Source organism: Drosophila mojavensis, unplaced genomic scaffold (assembly GCF_018153725.1).
Source record: "Drosophila mojavensis isolate 15081-1352.22 unplaced genomic scaffold, ASM1815372v1 contig_277, whole genome shotgun sequence".
NCBI classification, from domain to species: Eukaryota; Metazoa; Arthropoda; class Insecta; order Diptera; family Drosophilidae; genus Drosophila; species Drosophila mojavensis.
The window spans coordinates 3,976,454-3,992,481 of NW_025318822.1; the positions used below are offsets into that span (position 1 = coordinate 3,976,454).

The 16,028-nt window shown below is 38.2% G+C and overlaps 2 protein-coding genes across 2 annotated transcripts; one reads left to right on the top strand and one right to left on the bottom strand.

The window, feature by feature from the left end:
• Positions 1 to 3,003: 3,003 nt before the first annotated feature.
• On the bottom strand, positions 3,004 to 4,419 carry LOC6574272. The gene is made up of 2 exons (XM_002000291.4): positions 4,213 to 4,419; positions 3,004 to 4,139 (listed from the first exon to the last, which is right to left on the bottom strand). The coding sequence occupies exons 1-2, from the start codon at positions 4,288 to 4,290 to the stop codon at positions 3,399 to 3,401; spliced, it is 819 nt and encodes a 272-aa protein (XP_002000327.1). The 5' UTR covers positions 4,291 to 4,419; the 3' UTR covers positions 3,004 to 3,398.
• Positions 4,420 to 10,527: 6,108 nt separating this feature from the next.
• Positions 10,528 to 15,841, top strand: LOC6574273 (intraflagellar transport protein 56). The gene is made up of 6 exons (XM_032733559.2): positions 10,528 to 10,663; positions 13,125 to 13,249; positions 13,335 to 13,487; positions 13,543 to 14,418; positions 15,111 to 15,571; positions 15,643 to 15,841. The coding sequence occupies exons 1-6, from the start codon at positions 10,528 to 10,530 to the stop codon at positions 15,839 to 15,841; spliced, it is 1,950 nt and encodes a 649-aa protein (XP_032589450.2).
• Positions 15,842 to 16,028: the final 187 nt, after the last annotated feature.

Here is a 16,028-nt window from a genome sequence, read left to right on the forward strand (position 1 = left end):
TTCTACCAAAATGAACACGATTTGTTTGACCAGCAGGTGTTGAAAATACACTGCGCTCCCATATACTGGGGCTTCACTGTACCGCAAGCGCCTCTATTTCCGTGCGGCGCCCACAGCATTCGCATTCCCGTTCTCTTTCATTCTGCTGCTATCTTGCAGCAATGTTTTGTGTGTCACACATGGCGTATGGGTAATGTTTTTCAAATTGTTGCGGTCGCTTGTGCGCTCGCACATTCACATTGTCCGTGTATTTTAGAATACTGTGCTCTGAATTGATTGTCAGTTGTTCTTCTTGTCACCGCATTTTGCGTGCTTTCCGGCAGCAAATTTTTGATCAACTGCGATTGCTGCGACTGCCGAATGTTTTATACAAACTACAGACGAAGTAGATTAAAAAACAAACAGTTGCAGAATTTTATGAACTTCCCTGTCAAGCCATAACTGGCTTCATTTAAAATTAAATAACTGGTAGAGAGAATTAAAATTGTCAAGAAACTGAAGTGTTTTTATGAAGACTCTGCAAGCTTGAATATATTGTTGAGGGAGGTGGGAGGATATTGGGGATATTACTGAGCAATTTATGATTCATCGATTACAGAGAAACAAATGACTAATATGCTGCAATTACATGCCATGTGAAGCCTGCAGCTCATTTCATTTCCCTGCAGAGAATTATGCCTAACAGAAAGTTTAATATAAAGTTCTAAGCCTTTCAAAAACCCTAAGGAAAGAACGTAACATATATAATATATGGCGTTAAGCCTTTTGCTTCAAACAGCCGTCGTCTGGCTTTAGGCCCCAAGGCGGGGCAACTTTAATTCTATTAGACTCAAAGGTCTAGCACTGCATTTCAACAACCACAGCAAAAGCAACAACAACAAAAGAACAACGAAACCCCACACATACATCAACAGCCAACAACAACAAACCTCAAACGTTGACAAGTGTCCGCTGCGGTTGGTCTTGCTCTTGTTGCATTTTCTACCACAGAGAGAAATAGAGAGAGAAAGAGAGAGTGAGCCGGCAGACAGATCTGCCACGTCCACCACTCACAACTAGTGCATCGACATTTGCAAAAATGTAGAAATAAAAGTAAAAACAAAACAAGCCTAGATATATAACGAAAATCTGTGGCATTGACGGAGCCGCGACATGGTCAAACATTTAGCCAAGTTTGGCAGCTTAATAGAATAACGGCCGCAAGCGGTCATCATGTTTGGCAAGTGGGCGTGGTTACGCCCGCCAGCACCAGACATAAATAACAATTTATAGCCAAATGCCAGACGGCCAGGCAAACAAATAAACAGCTGTGCTAAGCCTTTTCACAGTCCGCTCATAAAATATTTAATTGCTAGAGTTTTGAGAAACAGAAACTCGACAAATTCGTCAAGGCATCGAGTGTTTTATAACAAAAGATAAGATAATGTTAATATATATCTTTTATATATTTGTATTATTAATTGACATTAGAGCGAGGAACGTATACGATTTTTCTATGGACTTCAATTATTGTTTTAAAGATTTGATATCAAATATAAAATTCTTTGTAATATATATATATATATTTTTTTTAAATTTATACATGTATAGTTGCTAAAAAATAATTGATATATAAAATCTTTAATTTATGTATATATATTTATATATATACCATATATACTTATTTATATGTTTTTTATTTTTATTTTTATTTTTATTTTATTTTTTTTTTTATTCTTTATACATATATATTTTATTTGCCAATTTAATGTTGGCATAAATATATTTTATATAAATATATTTTATAATATACCCCATTTCAAGTTATTTTAATTTTCTAATCTAAAAATATTCAGTTACGGTCCATATTTTATATAAATATATTTTATAATATACCCCATTTCCAGTTATGTTAATTTTCTAATCTAAAAATATTAAGTTACGGTCCATAATGTAATAATATATACAATTTAGCCCTGGGTCACACTGAATCTTCAGTTGTTGAAAACGTTTTTCGAAACAGCACACAATTGACTTTTTCTTGTGTTTTTCATTTATATCCGGAAAAACTATAAAATGGCAGCCAGACGCCGCTAAAGCACATCCAAAATCTGTCAAACTCAAATCACAAATGCAGACAAAACTGACAAATACGAGCGAACAGACAGTCATACGACAACCAAACAGACAGAGAGACAGGCAGAGAGGCAGACACACAGTTGTCAGAGAGTGCAACAACATTTGCTTTTCAATGCCAAAAGCTCTTGATGGCTAGAAGATTGCAGTTGCAGTTAGGCCTGCCCGCCTGAAAGGGGCGTAGGATCTGCTGGCTGCGGCTTTCTTCCGCTCCTCAAGGCAAACTCATTAACAAGTTGGCACATAAAATGCCAAAAACTGTCGATGACTGGCGACTAGCTGCCGCATCGGCAGCAACTGCTGCAGTCGCAGCAGACGCCACTAATGGCTGGCTGCCAGTTTAATAGTTGCCTTTTGGTGGATGCCGCTCCTCGACTCCTGTTGCGAACGGCTCGTACTTTGCGGTGCGAAGTTTTATTAAAAGCCAAACAGTCGCCGACATATGTATGCGCACCAAGCAGCTGAGACTGCAAGAGCGGAAAGCACAGACACGGACGGATAAATACAGACAAATTATTATGGCAGAGGCCAAGTACAGTGAGCTCTAACAGTGAGTGGCGAACATAAGTCAATGAATATTTAAACTCTATTGCTGGAATATATTTAAAGGTATAATAAAAACATATATCGATGGTATCTGTGATAGGTCTTCAATGTAAATATATCGTTTATTGTTTATATCTGAAAAGTTCACTTTAGCAGTCGGTATAGTCAAGGGAAATAGTTTTTCTTCCAAAAATTAAGTAAAGTAGGCATAAGGCATAATTTTCAATATATTTTTTAGTTTTGAAACAGAAAGCTGAATAAGTTAAGGCACTCAAATCATTTGCTCACTTTTTATTACTATTTTTAATTATTATTTATTTATTAAAAATACATGTTATTATATATTTTTTATATTTTTTTATAATATTTAAAATAGCTATACATGTACATATTAAAGAAAGTTTTCTGCTCATGATCTTCATTCATTCAGCTGAAATTGGCATGCACAAAAATTGCACATAAATTTAAGCACGCATCTTGATTTAATATATCTAATGTCTACTGTAGAACTAAATTGGAATCCAACAACCGCGAAAATTATGTGACACATGTGTTGTCAGTCCAATTGCCAGCCAGAAATGGCGATATTCTCTAAGTTCTCGAGATACTCAACTGCGGCAGATGTTGCAGCCCGCCAGGAAGTTAAGCGTCTGTAACGCCGGGTTTTCTTTTTAGTTTGTATTCTCAGACTGTTTGCTGGGCTGCAGGTTAAGTGCGATTATGCGAAATGATGAGCTTTATTCACAGCAATGATGGTTATTTTGTGTGCAATAGCATTCGTCCAGCGGACAACAGCAGCGATTCGTATAGGTTGTGTGGTAGGGGAAGACGATAATGCGCCAATGCGCGCCCAGTTCGAGGGTCTCGAAGTGATAGCCGTCGTAGAGCTTGGTGCAGGCCTGCTTCGAGCTGTAGAACGGCAGTATTGGCAATAGACACACCTCCATGCAGTTCACATAGAACTGAGTGCCAGTGATTCGCGAGGCCAATGAATAGACGGTCACGATGCTCTCGTCGAAGATGTGTATCACATCAAAAGGCGGCTGCTCCCTGACAATGATATCCGCTGCCTGGCTTATGGTTTCGAAACTCTTCAGAGTGACCACGCCCGTCGGGGTGGTGCTGAAGTGCAAGTGGGTTATGTTGTCAGTGACAATGATCGGACTGGCGACGGGCGGTGCGTTCTCAATGTCAGCGACCTCATATTTAATGCCGCCCACTTGCAGCTCCTTCAGCGAGCGCTCGAAATTCGGATGGGTGGCCACATGTGGCGGCAGCTGGTGGAAGCGATACTTGACGCGCTCAATGAATTCATCGCGCACTGACTGTTGCACGGCCACACTGGCAATGGGGTAGGGCTCGAAGGGCTCGTGCATATTCTCGGCCAGACAGTGGGCAGCCGTGTTTAGATCCCCGTTCTCAAAGACGAACATGAACCGAGGCCGCATCCAGGATTTCTGGATCTGCACCTGCATTTTCTGTGGACCGAACGAGATCATGATAGACTTGAGACGCCCAGGCGAAGAGTCTAGTTATCTAGCAGTAGCTTACACTCGTAAAATTCTCCTTGTCACATCGTAGATTTATTACTTGATCCGGTGTTATGAAGTTATCACATGGCGTGCACATTTTGATATCGATTAATATCGATAATTGCAGTAATTTTGAACAATATTAAACTTAAAAAAACTTTTCAATTTACAAACGCAAACAAGAAATTAAATATTTTAAGACTAAGCTTGCTTCGAATCGAATAAAAATATATAAAAATCAGTTGAGAGAAGTGTAGATAATATCCACAAAATTTTTTTATTTATCCCTACCGAATCAGTTAGTTCTCTTTAAACGTTAAATGGAAATCAAGAATATTCTTTACTGTCATTAATTAACAAGAAATGAGAGTGTAGTCGAAACGAGAAACAAGACAACAATTTATAGAAGTTAAGCCTCTCTAAAGCCAACAAAGCATAGATCCAGAACAATTGCATCAGACCAAAGCTAATATTACTTTACTCTCGACTCTTTGCGAACTCTCAGGGAATCCTCACGCCGATGCCAGCACAGCTTCAGCTGTGTTTTCTTAGACAACAATATGAGCAATAACAACAATAGCAACAACAACAGCTAGCGTAATGCAGCTAACTACATGCGAGAGATGTGTAATTTTCACAGCATACGCCAAGGCGCATAAACAAAGCGCACGACAAACTCCCCGCGCGCTCACACGAGGCGCACAAATCAAGCGCAGCAGCCCGACAAGTGGCGAACCAAGGAAAACATCTACCATCATCTACCACTTCGGGGCCTGTGGCAGTGATAAGGAAGTGTCTCAGGCCTGCAAGGCGACGCCAACAATAACATGCTCCGAGAATGCCGGGAACGGAGCAAAGACAATGCTAATGCTATTTGCTCAAGTGCCATCAGCGCGAGTATTATATAAAGTCTAAACAAAGGTAATAAATACGTTTTTTAGGGCGCCCTAGTGATGTAGAAGCTGGGCGTGGCAGTGCTAAGCTCGTAAGCTGATAAGAGAGAGTGCAGAGGGTAAGAGAGTGATGTAGTCTGATGGCAGCAAGCAGTAGGAGATGTATGAAACAGCGAGTCACTCTGTTATAAACCAAACTTTAATTTTAAAAATATATATATTTACACGTATGTATATGTGATATTATATGTAATTAAATTAAGCACTGATTAAGTATATATTAAAATATTTTTAGCTGTTTAACATTGCTATCCAATTGAAATCCAATTTGTACACTCTTTGCGGCTTGCTTGTGTGTCTGTCTGTGTCACACTGTTACCGCTGCAAAATGTAATGAAAAACATAGTCGATAACAATGGGGATAAATATTAAATTGCGAATCATACAATAAAAAAAAAAAAATAAAATAAAATAAATGTTAAGTATTTATAATTAATGTGAAAAAAAATTAAATTATAAATTGATAAATTCTTTACAGAAATTTAAAGTCATATATAACATAGGTATTGAGGTGAACTTAACATATCGTAAATGTTAAGTAATAACAACAGTAATGCAAATGCTATGTAACAGTAATTTTATGCTGCTGTTAACTAACATCTGCTTGGGAAACCACACAATCCTTTAATAACAGCGTTTAAGTATTCATTTATTTATATGTACATACATATTTATTGCATTTGAATAATGAATATAGCAAATATTTGAATATATGTACATACATATATAAATTTCGTAGTGTTTGAAATTTATTCGAACTGTCAGAGCAAATTGACTGACAACAGAGAAACACAAACAATATTTCAATTTTGTTAACAGGAGCTGACAAAAAATTAGGCAATACAGCAGTCAAACTGGTTTCAACTAGTCGCAATTCATTCAATTATTCATTTTGCATGCAATTCGAAATGTGAATTTTAGTTTGAGTTTGAATTTGAATTTGAAATTTGTGCTCGTGAAACATTTTAATTAAATTTTTGACCGCACTACAAACACACACACCCAGCACACACATACAGTTGTCGTTTAAAGCCACAAAAATTACGTATACGCTGCGTATTTGATATTAAATTAAAAAAGTTGACGGCGCGAAAAGTTTGCCTCAGATTTTTTCGGTCAGTTTTTATGGACATGTTTTCTGTGTGCGCTATAGACGTAATCTTCTTTAGAAAATTATAATTTTGAGTACACTCGAAGCATGTGTGTGTGTATATAATTTAATTAGCTGTCGGCAAATTGACAATATGACAAAAACTTTACGGATTTCATCAAATTGTCAGGCAATGCAGCAAATGTAATTCATATTGAATTCGCTGACCATTGAGCTATTCTAAAGGAGGATAGGAATTAACTGAACCTTTCTCCCCCTCTCTATTGGGCTATAAAGCTTTTGAGAGATATGCTATAGCACTTATCGGAAGCGAATTATGTGCGTGTATTTGACTGGCGAAAGGCGAATAAAATATGAAAATGCTTGGTAGAAAGCGTTAAATGCATGCAAATGCATGTGTGTGTGTGTGGATGTGGCAAGCGCCGGAAGTGCAAATAACGGTTGCCAAACATTTTCGACGAAAAATGTGCGCATTGCATACATTTTGGTAGGCAGACAGAGGGGCGTCGCGGCGGGTTCAGCTCGGTTAGTTATGGCAGTGACTGAAATGTGTGGGCGGGGAGGGGGACTCGCCCGATAACTGCCGATGGCGTGGAGCGAGCGAAGGGCTACTGGGCCGGTGTGGGGGGTGGGTAGGTGCACGCGGTCCATCGGCACTCGAGATGCGCCGTGGCTGGGGTTCAGCATGCCGCTTGTTGCAATGCATGCAAACAAGATTTAACGATAAAATTTTAATTAGTGCATAAATGGGCGCTTGATTGTGTGGGCGTGGCATTGCATAGCACAAGACATGCTACCCAAACACACTCACCCATACACGCACACACACAGGCAAACACTTATTGCGGCTTTGGCGCATTTTGCTTTTATTTGTTCTTGCTCGCAACGAACATGCAGCGAGCCAAAAGAGTCGAAAGGCAGCGACAGGGATGCAGAGGGGGCATGGCACTGGGCGTCAATAACAGGAATGTGCATGAAATTAAGCAATTTTGTGAGTGTGTGTGCGCGAGAGAACGAGAAAGAAAAAGACAGAGAGAGAGAGAGAGAGAGAGAGAGAGAGAGAGAGTGAGTCAGATATGCAATATTTGGCATCAAAACCATTTGGATGCGTTGTGTACTTTATAAGCGAATAACTAAGAGCAACTGCCAAGAGCGTGAACTTTAATTAAACTTGCCATTTAAAACTGATCAATTCCAGCACAAACTCACATTTTTCCACACGCACTTTATTGCTGGCAAAGTCAAAATTCTGTCGATGCAACGAGGTGTATGAAAACCCTTTTGCTACTTCATCGCCAAGCCGTGAAAAGACGTGGTGGAATGTGCCCAGCACAATGTTTGCATATTTGCGTTTATATTAGACATCACACACACACACACATTATGGACTGGTGCACCTGCACACTATTTCATGCAAGGTTCTCTGGGTGCTTTGGGTGTGAATCCCGTTGACTGCTTTGCACCGCCGGCTCTAGCAAAATACTCGTAATAGTAAAAATGTGTGTAAAAACTACAAGCAGAAGTATGTATATTTATATGTATGTGCATGTGTGTACAACAGGCAGCATACGATGGAACACAACAGCTCGACAGGTACTAACTTTATTCAATATTGCTGCACTTTTTTTTTTCTACCCTGTGAACATAAATTTTCCCAATGGGGGCATATTGGACAAAGTATACCTGAAATAAAGGGCTGTTTTATAGCATATACATATAATCAATATAATCAATGATGTAAAATGGTTAATTATATTCATAGATCTGCAACTCATCTTCTTTTGACTTTTATACCGTTGCCATTATTTTATAAATAAATAAATTTAATTAATTTGTATATGTAAGTGCTCTTATATCCAGCTATGCCCATTATTTAAAAATTCCAGAACATAGAAAACGTAGTAACTGCATCATTATGCATTACAGCATATCTTCAAGTCTATCACTCACACACATTCTCACATGTGCCTGAGTTTCTTCAAGCTGTCTACTTTTATTTATTTTAATTTTTCAGCTCGTCTTCCACGTTGTTTTATTTTTTTTTTTTTATTTATTTTTTTTTTTTTTTACAGCTTCGCCTCGATTGCTGCTCGACATGCACTTTGCATACATTTTGCTTTTACGATCTGATGCTGCGTTTAAATATTTAGTAGATAGTAAACTATGTCTGTCTGTCTATCTGTACGGTCGTGTATACGAATGTTAGTGTCGTGCATGTATGTGTGTGCTTGTGCGTGCGTGTATGGCTGTTGAAATATTTATTAAAATAACCAAAAGCACACAAGCATGTCAGAAATATTGAACAGTAAATTGTTGTCTGAACTTCTCGACTCGAACGAGTTTTAAATCAAATTTATGGTAAATATTATTTTAGAGATAATTATTTTTAAATATGAAATTTTATCAGTGTAAATGCTTTGACATAGCTCACATATATTTCACATATATTTTTATACTGACACTCAAAATTGTATTTCACTATATGTACATCTCAGAGACTTGATTATACCCTTTTTGCATAAAGCTAGGGTATATAACGAATGATTCGAATATAATAAAATTACACAGTTCGAATAAATGTCAGCTGTAGATAAAAGTGCTCTTAGGTTTGATTTGGTCATGAAACTCTGGCCCTTGCGCTGGCTTCAAATGCAAAGTTTGTGTTTTAATTAAAATATGTAAATGCGCCAAATCGCACAAAATACACAAATTAGAGGGCAGTCGGCGAAAGCCAACCAAAATATTTCACACATTTACCAAAAACATTTTACCAATAATGCAATTGCCCCACGCACAAAGGGCAGAAGCGTGTGTGTGTGTGTGCGTGCGTGTGTGTGTTTCTGATTGGTAGTCACAGCTGTGTGTATATTTGTTAAACAAATTTGAAAATGGCTCGAATTAGGCGAAAACACCCAAGCCACAAAACAATTTAGTTTATTTGCGCCTAATTGCAAACAGTTGCCAGCACGAAATTTAGTCCTCTGCACTTGCCCCTTCAGCCCCTCTCATTACACGTACAGCCCCTGGCCCTGGCGTATATGAGAAGTGAGATAGTATGAATAGTATTAATTGCGAATCATTTCACATTTTGACATTTGAGCCTTGAACCTTGTACATTGAACCTTGTATATTGAACCTTGAACCTTTAACCTTGAACTGTATTTGAGGTTAAGCGTAACACTTTATATGCAAGCATTGACAATTTAATTTAAACAATAATTTAAGCTATGACTACAATCAATCCAGTAGGGATTTATCTCAGTTCAGGTATGAGAAACTTTGACTTTAATAATAAATAAATAGAGTATAATAAAAATAAAAATATAGTATAATAAAAATGTAAAAATAATATTTAAAAAATTACAAACATTTTTACAAAACTGTAATTAAATTAAATAATATAAAATAAAATTGCAATTTTTATGGTAGCTTGACGTGTGTTTTATTATAATTCAGTTTTATTTTTTTCTGTTTCTTTGTCCTGTTATTATGCATGCTTCAGCGGCATGAGACATTTGAGCTTGTGTTATGAACAGGCAGAACAGCAACAACAGCATCAATGTGGACAATAAATCGCCAAGATGTCCATTCTTATTTATTTTCGCATTTCAAGTGTTTAGTTTTCGCTTGAGAAAATCGCCATTTTCTTCAACTTTACTTCAGGGCGAAATTCTCTCATGCAGCTGGCGACGCGGGGGCATAGGGGAACATGTGCCCAAGCAAGGAATTGAGGCAGGAAAGACACTAAGTAAAAGAAAAGTACAAAGTGAGAAAGAGCAAAAGAGAGAGAAAAGGGAGAGAGAGAGAGAGACAGAAAGAGAGAGAGACTGCTCAGCTCTGTCATTGCCATTTCAATTTCCGTTTAAATTTTGCACTTCATTTCGCAAGTTCGCAATTTTCATGTGATTTTTTCTTTGCCAAAAATAGGAAAGAAAAACAAGTTTGCCCAACTGCTAGATGAAGACGGGAAAAAGAGGCAATGCAAATACTCGAATATATGTATATAGAAAAACAAAGCAAAGCGAAGCAAAACAAAACAGAAATAAAACAAGCGTGAATCAAGCGAAAGCAAAGAAGAGATGACAATAAATTGTCACTTGCTGCTTGCTCGAAGAAAAACCTACCCCTACACCCGGAGCTTGGCTTCCGCATTTTCTTGTATTGTATTGGGGATTCTCCGTATAGGGAAGCTGCTCTAAAAATGTAAACACGAGCGCAATGATAATGATGGAAAATCATGGCCGAGCGAAACAATTGCACGTAGTGTGGCATGTCGCACTGTCACGCCTTCCGAGTGCGAATCTCTCTGGTTCTCGACCTGCTCGTCCTGCTCGTCCTGCTGCGCCCCTGCGTCCCCTTGCTGATGTTTATTTGTTTGACAAATAACGAGCGCCATAATGAAGGAGGTGCAAATGATGTTGGCATTGTTTATTCGACTGCGAAATGTAATAGGCGCGCGGTGTCACGGGGAGCCGACTTGCTTTTTATGGCTGATTTGACAGGAAACGGAAACGCGAAATTGCAAAAGCGCAATAAAGTGTAGCATAAACAAAGGCGCGCCCTGAATACACAACCGACACACGCACACACAAGCACACACACACCAGCAGAGGCAAAAGACAGCTCGCTGGGGCAGGCAACTAAAATGATTCAAGTACTCGTTACCGTTGCGCAGCACTTGAAAATAAATTTGTTTCCACAATATCCCGCATTTGTATATCAAACATTGTCGTTCATGTTGTTGTCGTTGTTGTTGTTGTTGCTGCTGCTGCTGTGCATCGTATTATTGTATTATAGGCAGCAAACAGATTGTTTTCATTTTTATCTTGTTTTTTATATTCTATTCCCGTTGACATGTTGCGGTTGACAGTCAACATGGCTAAATATTTTAGATTAAATGTATTTTCAAAAATAAAACAAAAATTTGACGAAAAAAGTATATTTTTGCATGTCCAGATATCATTGAAAATGGGAATAAAGTGCATACTGATTTGTAAAATATTTGAAACAGATAAATGCCTTGCCGATTCAAAGCATTAATAGGCCCATAGTTTTTGAGTCTGCTTCGCTACTGCTTTCCATATTTCCCAGGAAATTTTCTCTTTAGTTTGTTGAGAAGCTCAAACATATGTATTGTATATTATTCTCAATATGCATATAAGCAAGCTGTATTTATTTAATAGACTATTTATATGTTGATTTATTGCAAATGAAATCTTACCATTTAATGTTAAAACAAATACTTTTCGCTATATATAAATTGTTATATTATGAAAGCATTTTTGTTTTGATATTTTATCTTAACTTGAAATTTAATAAAAAAAAAAATATGTTACTAATATATTTTAATTTTTGTTATTTATTTGCTTTTATTATTTATTTATTTTTATGATTATTACTATTATTATTGTCTTATTTTATTTTATATTTTTATTTATTTATTTTAATTTTAATTTTACTTTTTTTTTTTCAAGACTTACTGCATACTTTTTTTTTTAATATTAATTAATTTAATTTTTGTTAACACTTCAATAAGAAATATTAGAATGTATTATATATAAAAATACATTATGAATGATGCAAATACACATTAATGTCAACGAGATAACAAATTGATGTTCTTAAGAAGTTCTGCATCTAATGCGAATTCCTGGGCATGTTTGCAATAATGCGTAGAGCAGCTGCAGGTGTCTATCATCGGATGCGAAAGACACTTAACATTCTGCAATGTCAGCAGATAACAGTAAAAAAAATACAAATAAGTAACACGAAGCAAGAAATCTAAAGGAATGACAAACATACAACTACCTACTATATATCCATATGTGTGTGTATTTAAGCATGTGCGACACACACACATTTGCCTTCAGGCTGAGTGCATATTTATGAGTTTGTGCGCCTTATAAATAAAGCAAGTGTGTCAACAATGCACTCCACAGGCATAACTACAGATCTGCTCTGGATGGCTGAACTCACCTTAAGTGGAATGCAAGTGAAATCTCGCAATGCTAAATGAAAACATGAAATGGAAATTCCGTTTTGCAAGTACCCATATAATTGCATACACTAACAGCAAATCAGAGTAGTTATGATTTATAGAGCAGTTGGGATTCCTTAAAGGTAATCCATGTTAATTTGTGAATGTTCATTAACATAATGGCAAAATTGAAATGAATTTAATTAATCTTACCTTTGCAATGACAGTACCTTGGTATTAGCAGTAAAATTAATATTGTTTATTAGACAAATCGTTTTACTGCACTCTATTATACTACGATAATAAATATTTATATATTTATGAAATGAATAAGCAATATTATAGGTTTAAATACATATTTCCATAAAACTAAAATCCATCTTATATTATTAAAAACAAAAATGTGTTTTATCCAGGCTAATCCTATTTATAACTCTTACTTTATTAAAGTACATAATTAATGTTTATGCATTACTGCAAAACTTAATACTAACATTAAAAGAGGCAACATTTAGTTTTATGCTATACAAGATTTGAATATAATAGGCAAAAGAAATTCGCTATTTGAGCTCCACTCAAACAATCTAACAAAGTTAAGGAAAACATTGCTTTATAGTGTAAACATAACGTATTTGACGCATCAGCAGAAAAATAACTGAGGAACAAGTAAAGCAGAGAAAAGAAAAAAAAACACCAAAAGATGTGAAAATACGACCAAGAATTGAGAATAGCATTTGCATGTCGTACTACGACAACAGCAACAACAGCAACGGCAGCAACAGCAACAGCAGCAACAGCAACAACGGCAGCAATAGCAACGGCAGCAACAGTTGGCTGCGGGTGCAGTGAGGCGTGGGAACTGCTTTATCGACGCTATGTTGGTTGCCAAGCAACCATAACCGTAATCGCAACGGTAACCAAGCGCCGCGAGGACAACACAACAGAAAACTACAAACTGGGCAGAAGGAAAACGAAAAGTCCAACAGCTAGAGAAAGAAAGAAAAAAGAAAAGATGGTAAGAAATGCAGCTGAATATAGCAAAAGATACTTGAAATGCTTGAGATACTTTGCGTTACTTAAGTTCCACACACCGCACACAGATACTTTCACGTGGCAAAACGGATTCAGCCAGCTCACGGCATGCGGCAAGTGGCGGTGGCATGCAACAGCAGCAGCGCAAGGCCCCAGCACCGGCGACATTGGAGGATTTCATCATCAGGCGTGACTATACAGGTGCGCGAGCCTTTTTAGAGGTAAGCCAAACATATTATTTACATGAGAAATGCCAGTTGTACCTTTGCCCTGAAGTACGCCAACGACGAGCAGGACGAGGGCGAGGAGACGGCTCAGCAAAATGAGCAACAACAGAAGCTAATCGATCAGTGGATTGCCTTCTGCAATTTCCACCTGGGTGACTACCAACAGGCCCTGACTCAATATCAGGCTCTAAGGGATCCCCAGCTGGATTTGAACATAGCCGTCTGCATGTTCTACTTGGGCTTGTACGAGGAGGCACAGCAGCTGATGGAAGGCACTGCGGATACGCCGCTGAAGCAGCGCCTCCTCTTTCACCTCGCCCACAAGCTGGGCGATGATCAACAGTGGGCAGACCTGTTGGATACACTGCTAAGCACGCCCAGCGTCGAGCAGCAGCTGAGCCTCGCCTCGATGCACTACATGCGCGCCCATTACCAGGAGGCCATCGATGTATATAAGCGCGTGCTGGTCGACAACAAGGATTACTTGGCCATCAATGTGTATCTGGCTTTGTGCTTCTATAAGCTCGACTACTATGACATGTCGCAGGAGGTGCTCGATGTGTATTTAAGCCAGCACGCGGATAGCACCATTGCCATCAATCTGAAAGCGTGCAATCGCTTTCGCCTCTTCAGCGGTCGCGTCGCCGAGCAGGTGATCAAAAATATCGCCGACAATGGCACATTCGGTGCGGACTTAATACGTCACAATTTGGTGGTATTCCGAAATGGTGAGGGAGCTCTCAGAGTTCTGCCGGCACTGCTAAACATAGTGCCCGAGGCCCGACTTAATCTGGCCATCTACTATTTGAAGCAGGGCGATGTGCAGGAGGCGCATGCCCTCATGAAGGAGCTGCAACCCACATCGCCGCATGAGTATATACTGAAAGGAGTGGTGCATGCGGCACTCGGACAGCAATTGGGCTCGGTAAGACTAGATGCAAACTATTTGATATCGTTAATTAATATACAGTCGAGTCTCGATAATTCGTACCACGCTAAATCGATAATCGCGGTAAATTCCCTTGAAAGAAATTCGTTCTTAATAATTCGCGATAATTTGATTATCTGTATAAATCGAAAAAAAAAAAAATTTTCCCTTACCATTTAGAATTATCGGGATTCTACTGTATTTGGTTTCTAAGTACGGTAGTAGAGTCCTTTGGGAAAACTCAATTATACTCACTCAAAGCCATTGGTGAAGAGTAAGGATAGACCCTAGAGACCTGCCTTAATAGGTAAAACAAAAATAAATATAGTTGGTTGTCTAAATGATGGACGATAAGTGCATTGAGGTTTGCTTTCTTATATTTTATCTGAGTCAGCCAAAGAACAAATTATTGTTAGCTTTTCGAGCTTAAAGTAATTCAGAGCATGTATGTTAATTTTTAACATTTTGATTTTAACATTTTAGCTTTAGGTATACCAAATCTAAATGTATAGGTATTCAATATTTAAAATAATATAAACATTTCGGATACTTCGCGTTACTTATTCCTACATATGTATATCCTATATCCTATCATATATAGTTTCTTCTTTTCTTCTATGTATACCTTTCTCTTTTATGCCTCAAATTTAAAAATCAGTTCTTACTAATCCTAATAAAAATCCTTATAGAAGGAGCACATCAAAACGGCGCAACAAAATTTGCATCTTGTGGGCAGCTCAGCCACAGAATGTGATACGATACCGGGACGTCAGAGCATGGCCTCGGCATTCTTTCTATACGAACAGTTCGAGGAGGTGCTCGTCTACATGAACTCTATACGCAGCTACTTTGTAAACGATGATGTATTCAACTACAACTTTGCCCAGGCTAAGTGCGCCACGGGCTATTACAAGGAGGCCGAGGAGCTGTTAGTGCAGATCAGCGACATGGACATAAAGAATCAGCATACCTACTGCATGATCCTCTCGAAGTGTCATATACACTGTGGCCATCCTGAGCTGGCCTGGAATATATTTATTACCAGAGATACAAATGCAGAGGCATTTGTCTTGCTTCAGCTAATTGCGAATGAGTGCTACAAGTGCGAGGAGTTCTGGGTGGCTGCCAAAGCATTCGATATGCTTGAGAAGTGAGTGATGGGAAAAACTCTCTTTGTAAAGTTATATAAATATATACATATACACTTTTTTCGCTCAACAGACTCGATCCCAGCCCGGAGAACTGGGAAGGCAAACGAGGCGCTTGTGCCGGCGTGCTCTATGCGATGGCAACCAAGGCACAACGTGGCCGACCCTCTGGAGGTATATCCGAGGTCATTGGGCTACTGCGTGAATCCTCCAACTCACAGGCAGATTCAATGATTAAGACAATTAGAAAACATATAAGCACTTTCAAGTAAATGTAATACTAAATAAAAATAAATATAAATAAATATATATATCAAATATTTTATGAAGTGCTCTGTCCGTGAAATCAACCGAAAACACCATGTCCATTCGTTTTTGTTGAGCGTCTTGAGTTGAACTGTTCGTACAGGCTCGTTTGGGGAGAGTTCCGATTGACGTTCGTACATTCACATACACACA

Bases quoted from the DNA above. Each gene is read 5' to 3' on its own strand.
- LOC6574272 (XM_002000291.4), bottom strand. From the start codon at position 4,290: ATGTGCACGCCATGTGATAACTTCATAACACCGGATCAAGTAATAAAT. The intron at 4,140-4,212 runs GTAAGCTACTGC...TTCGGTCCACAG, and splicing joins ACAAGGAGAATTTTACGAGT to AAAATGCAGGTGCAGATCCA.
- LOC6574273 (XM_032733559.2), top strand. From the start codon at position 10,528: ATGTCGCACTGTCACGCCTTCCGAGTGCGAATCTCTCTGGTTCTCGAC. The intron at 14,419-15,110 runs GTAAGACTAGAT...AAATCCTTATAG, and splicing joins TCGGACAGCAATTGGGCTCG to AAGGAGCACATCAAAACGGC. The intron at 15,572-15,642 runs GTGAGTGATGGG...TTCGCTCAACAG, and splicing joins GCATTCGATATGCTTGAGAA to ACTCGATCCCAGCCCGGAGA.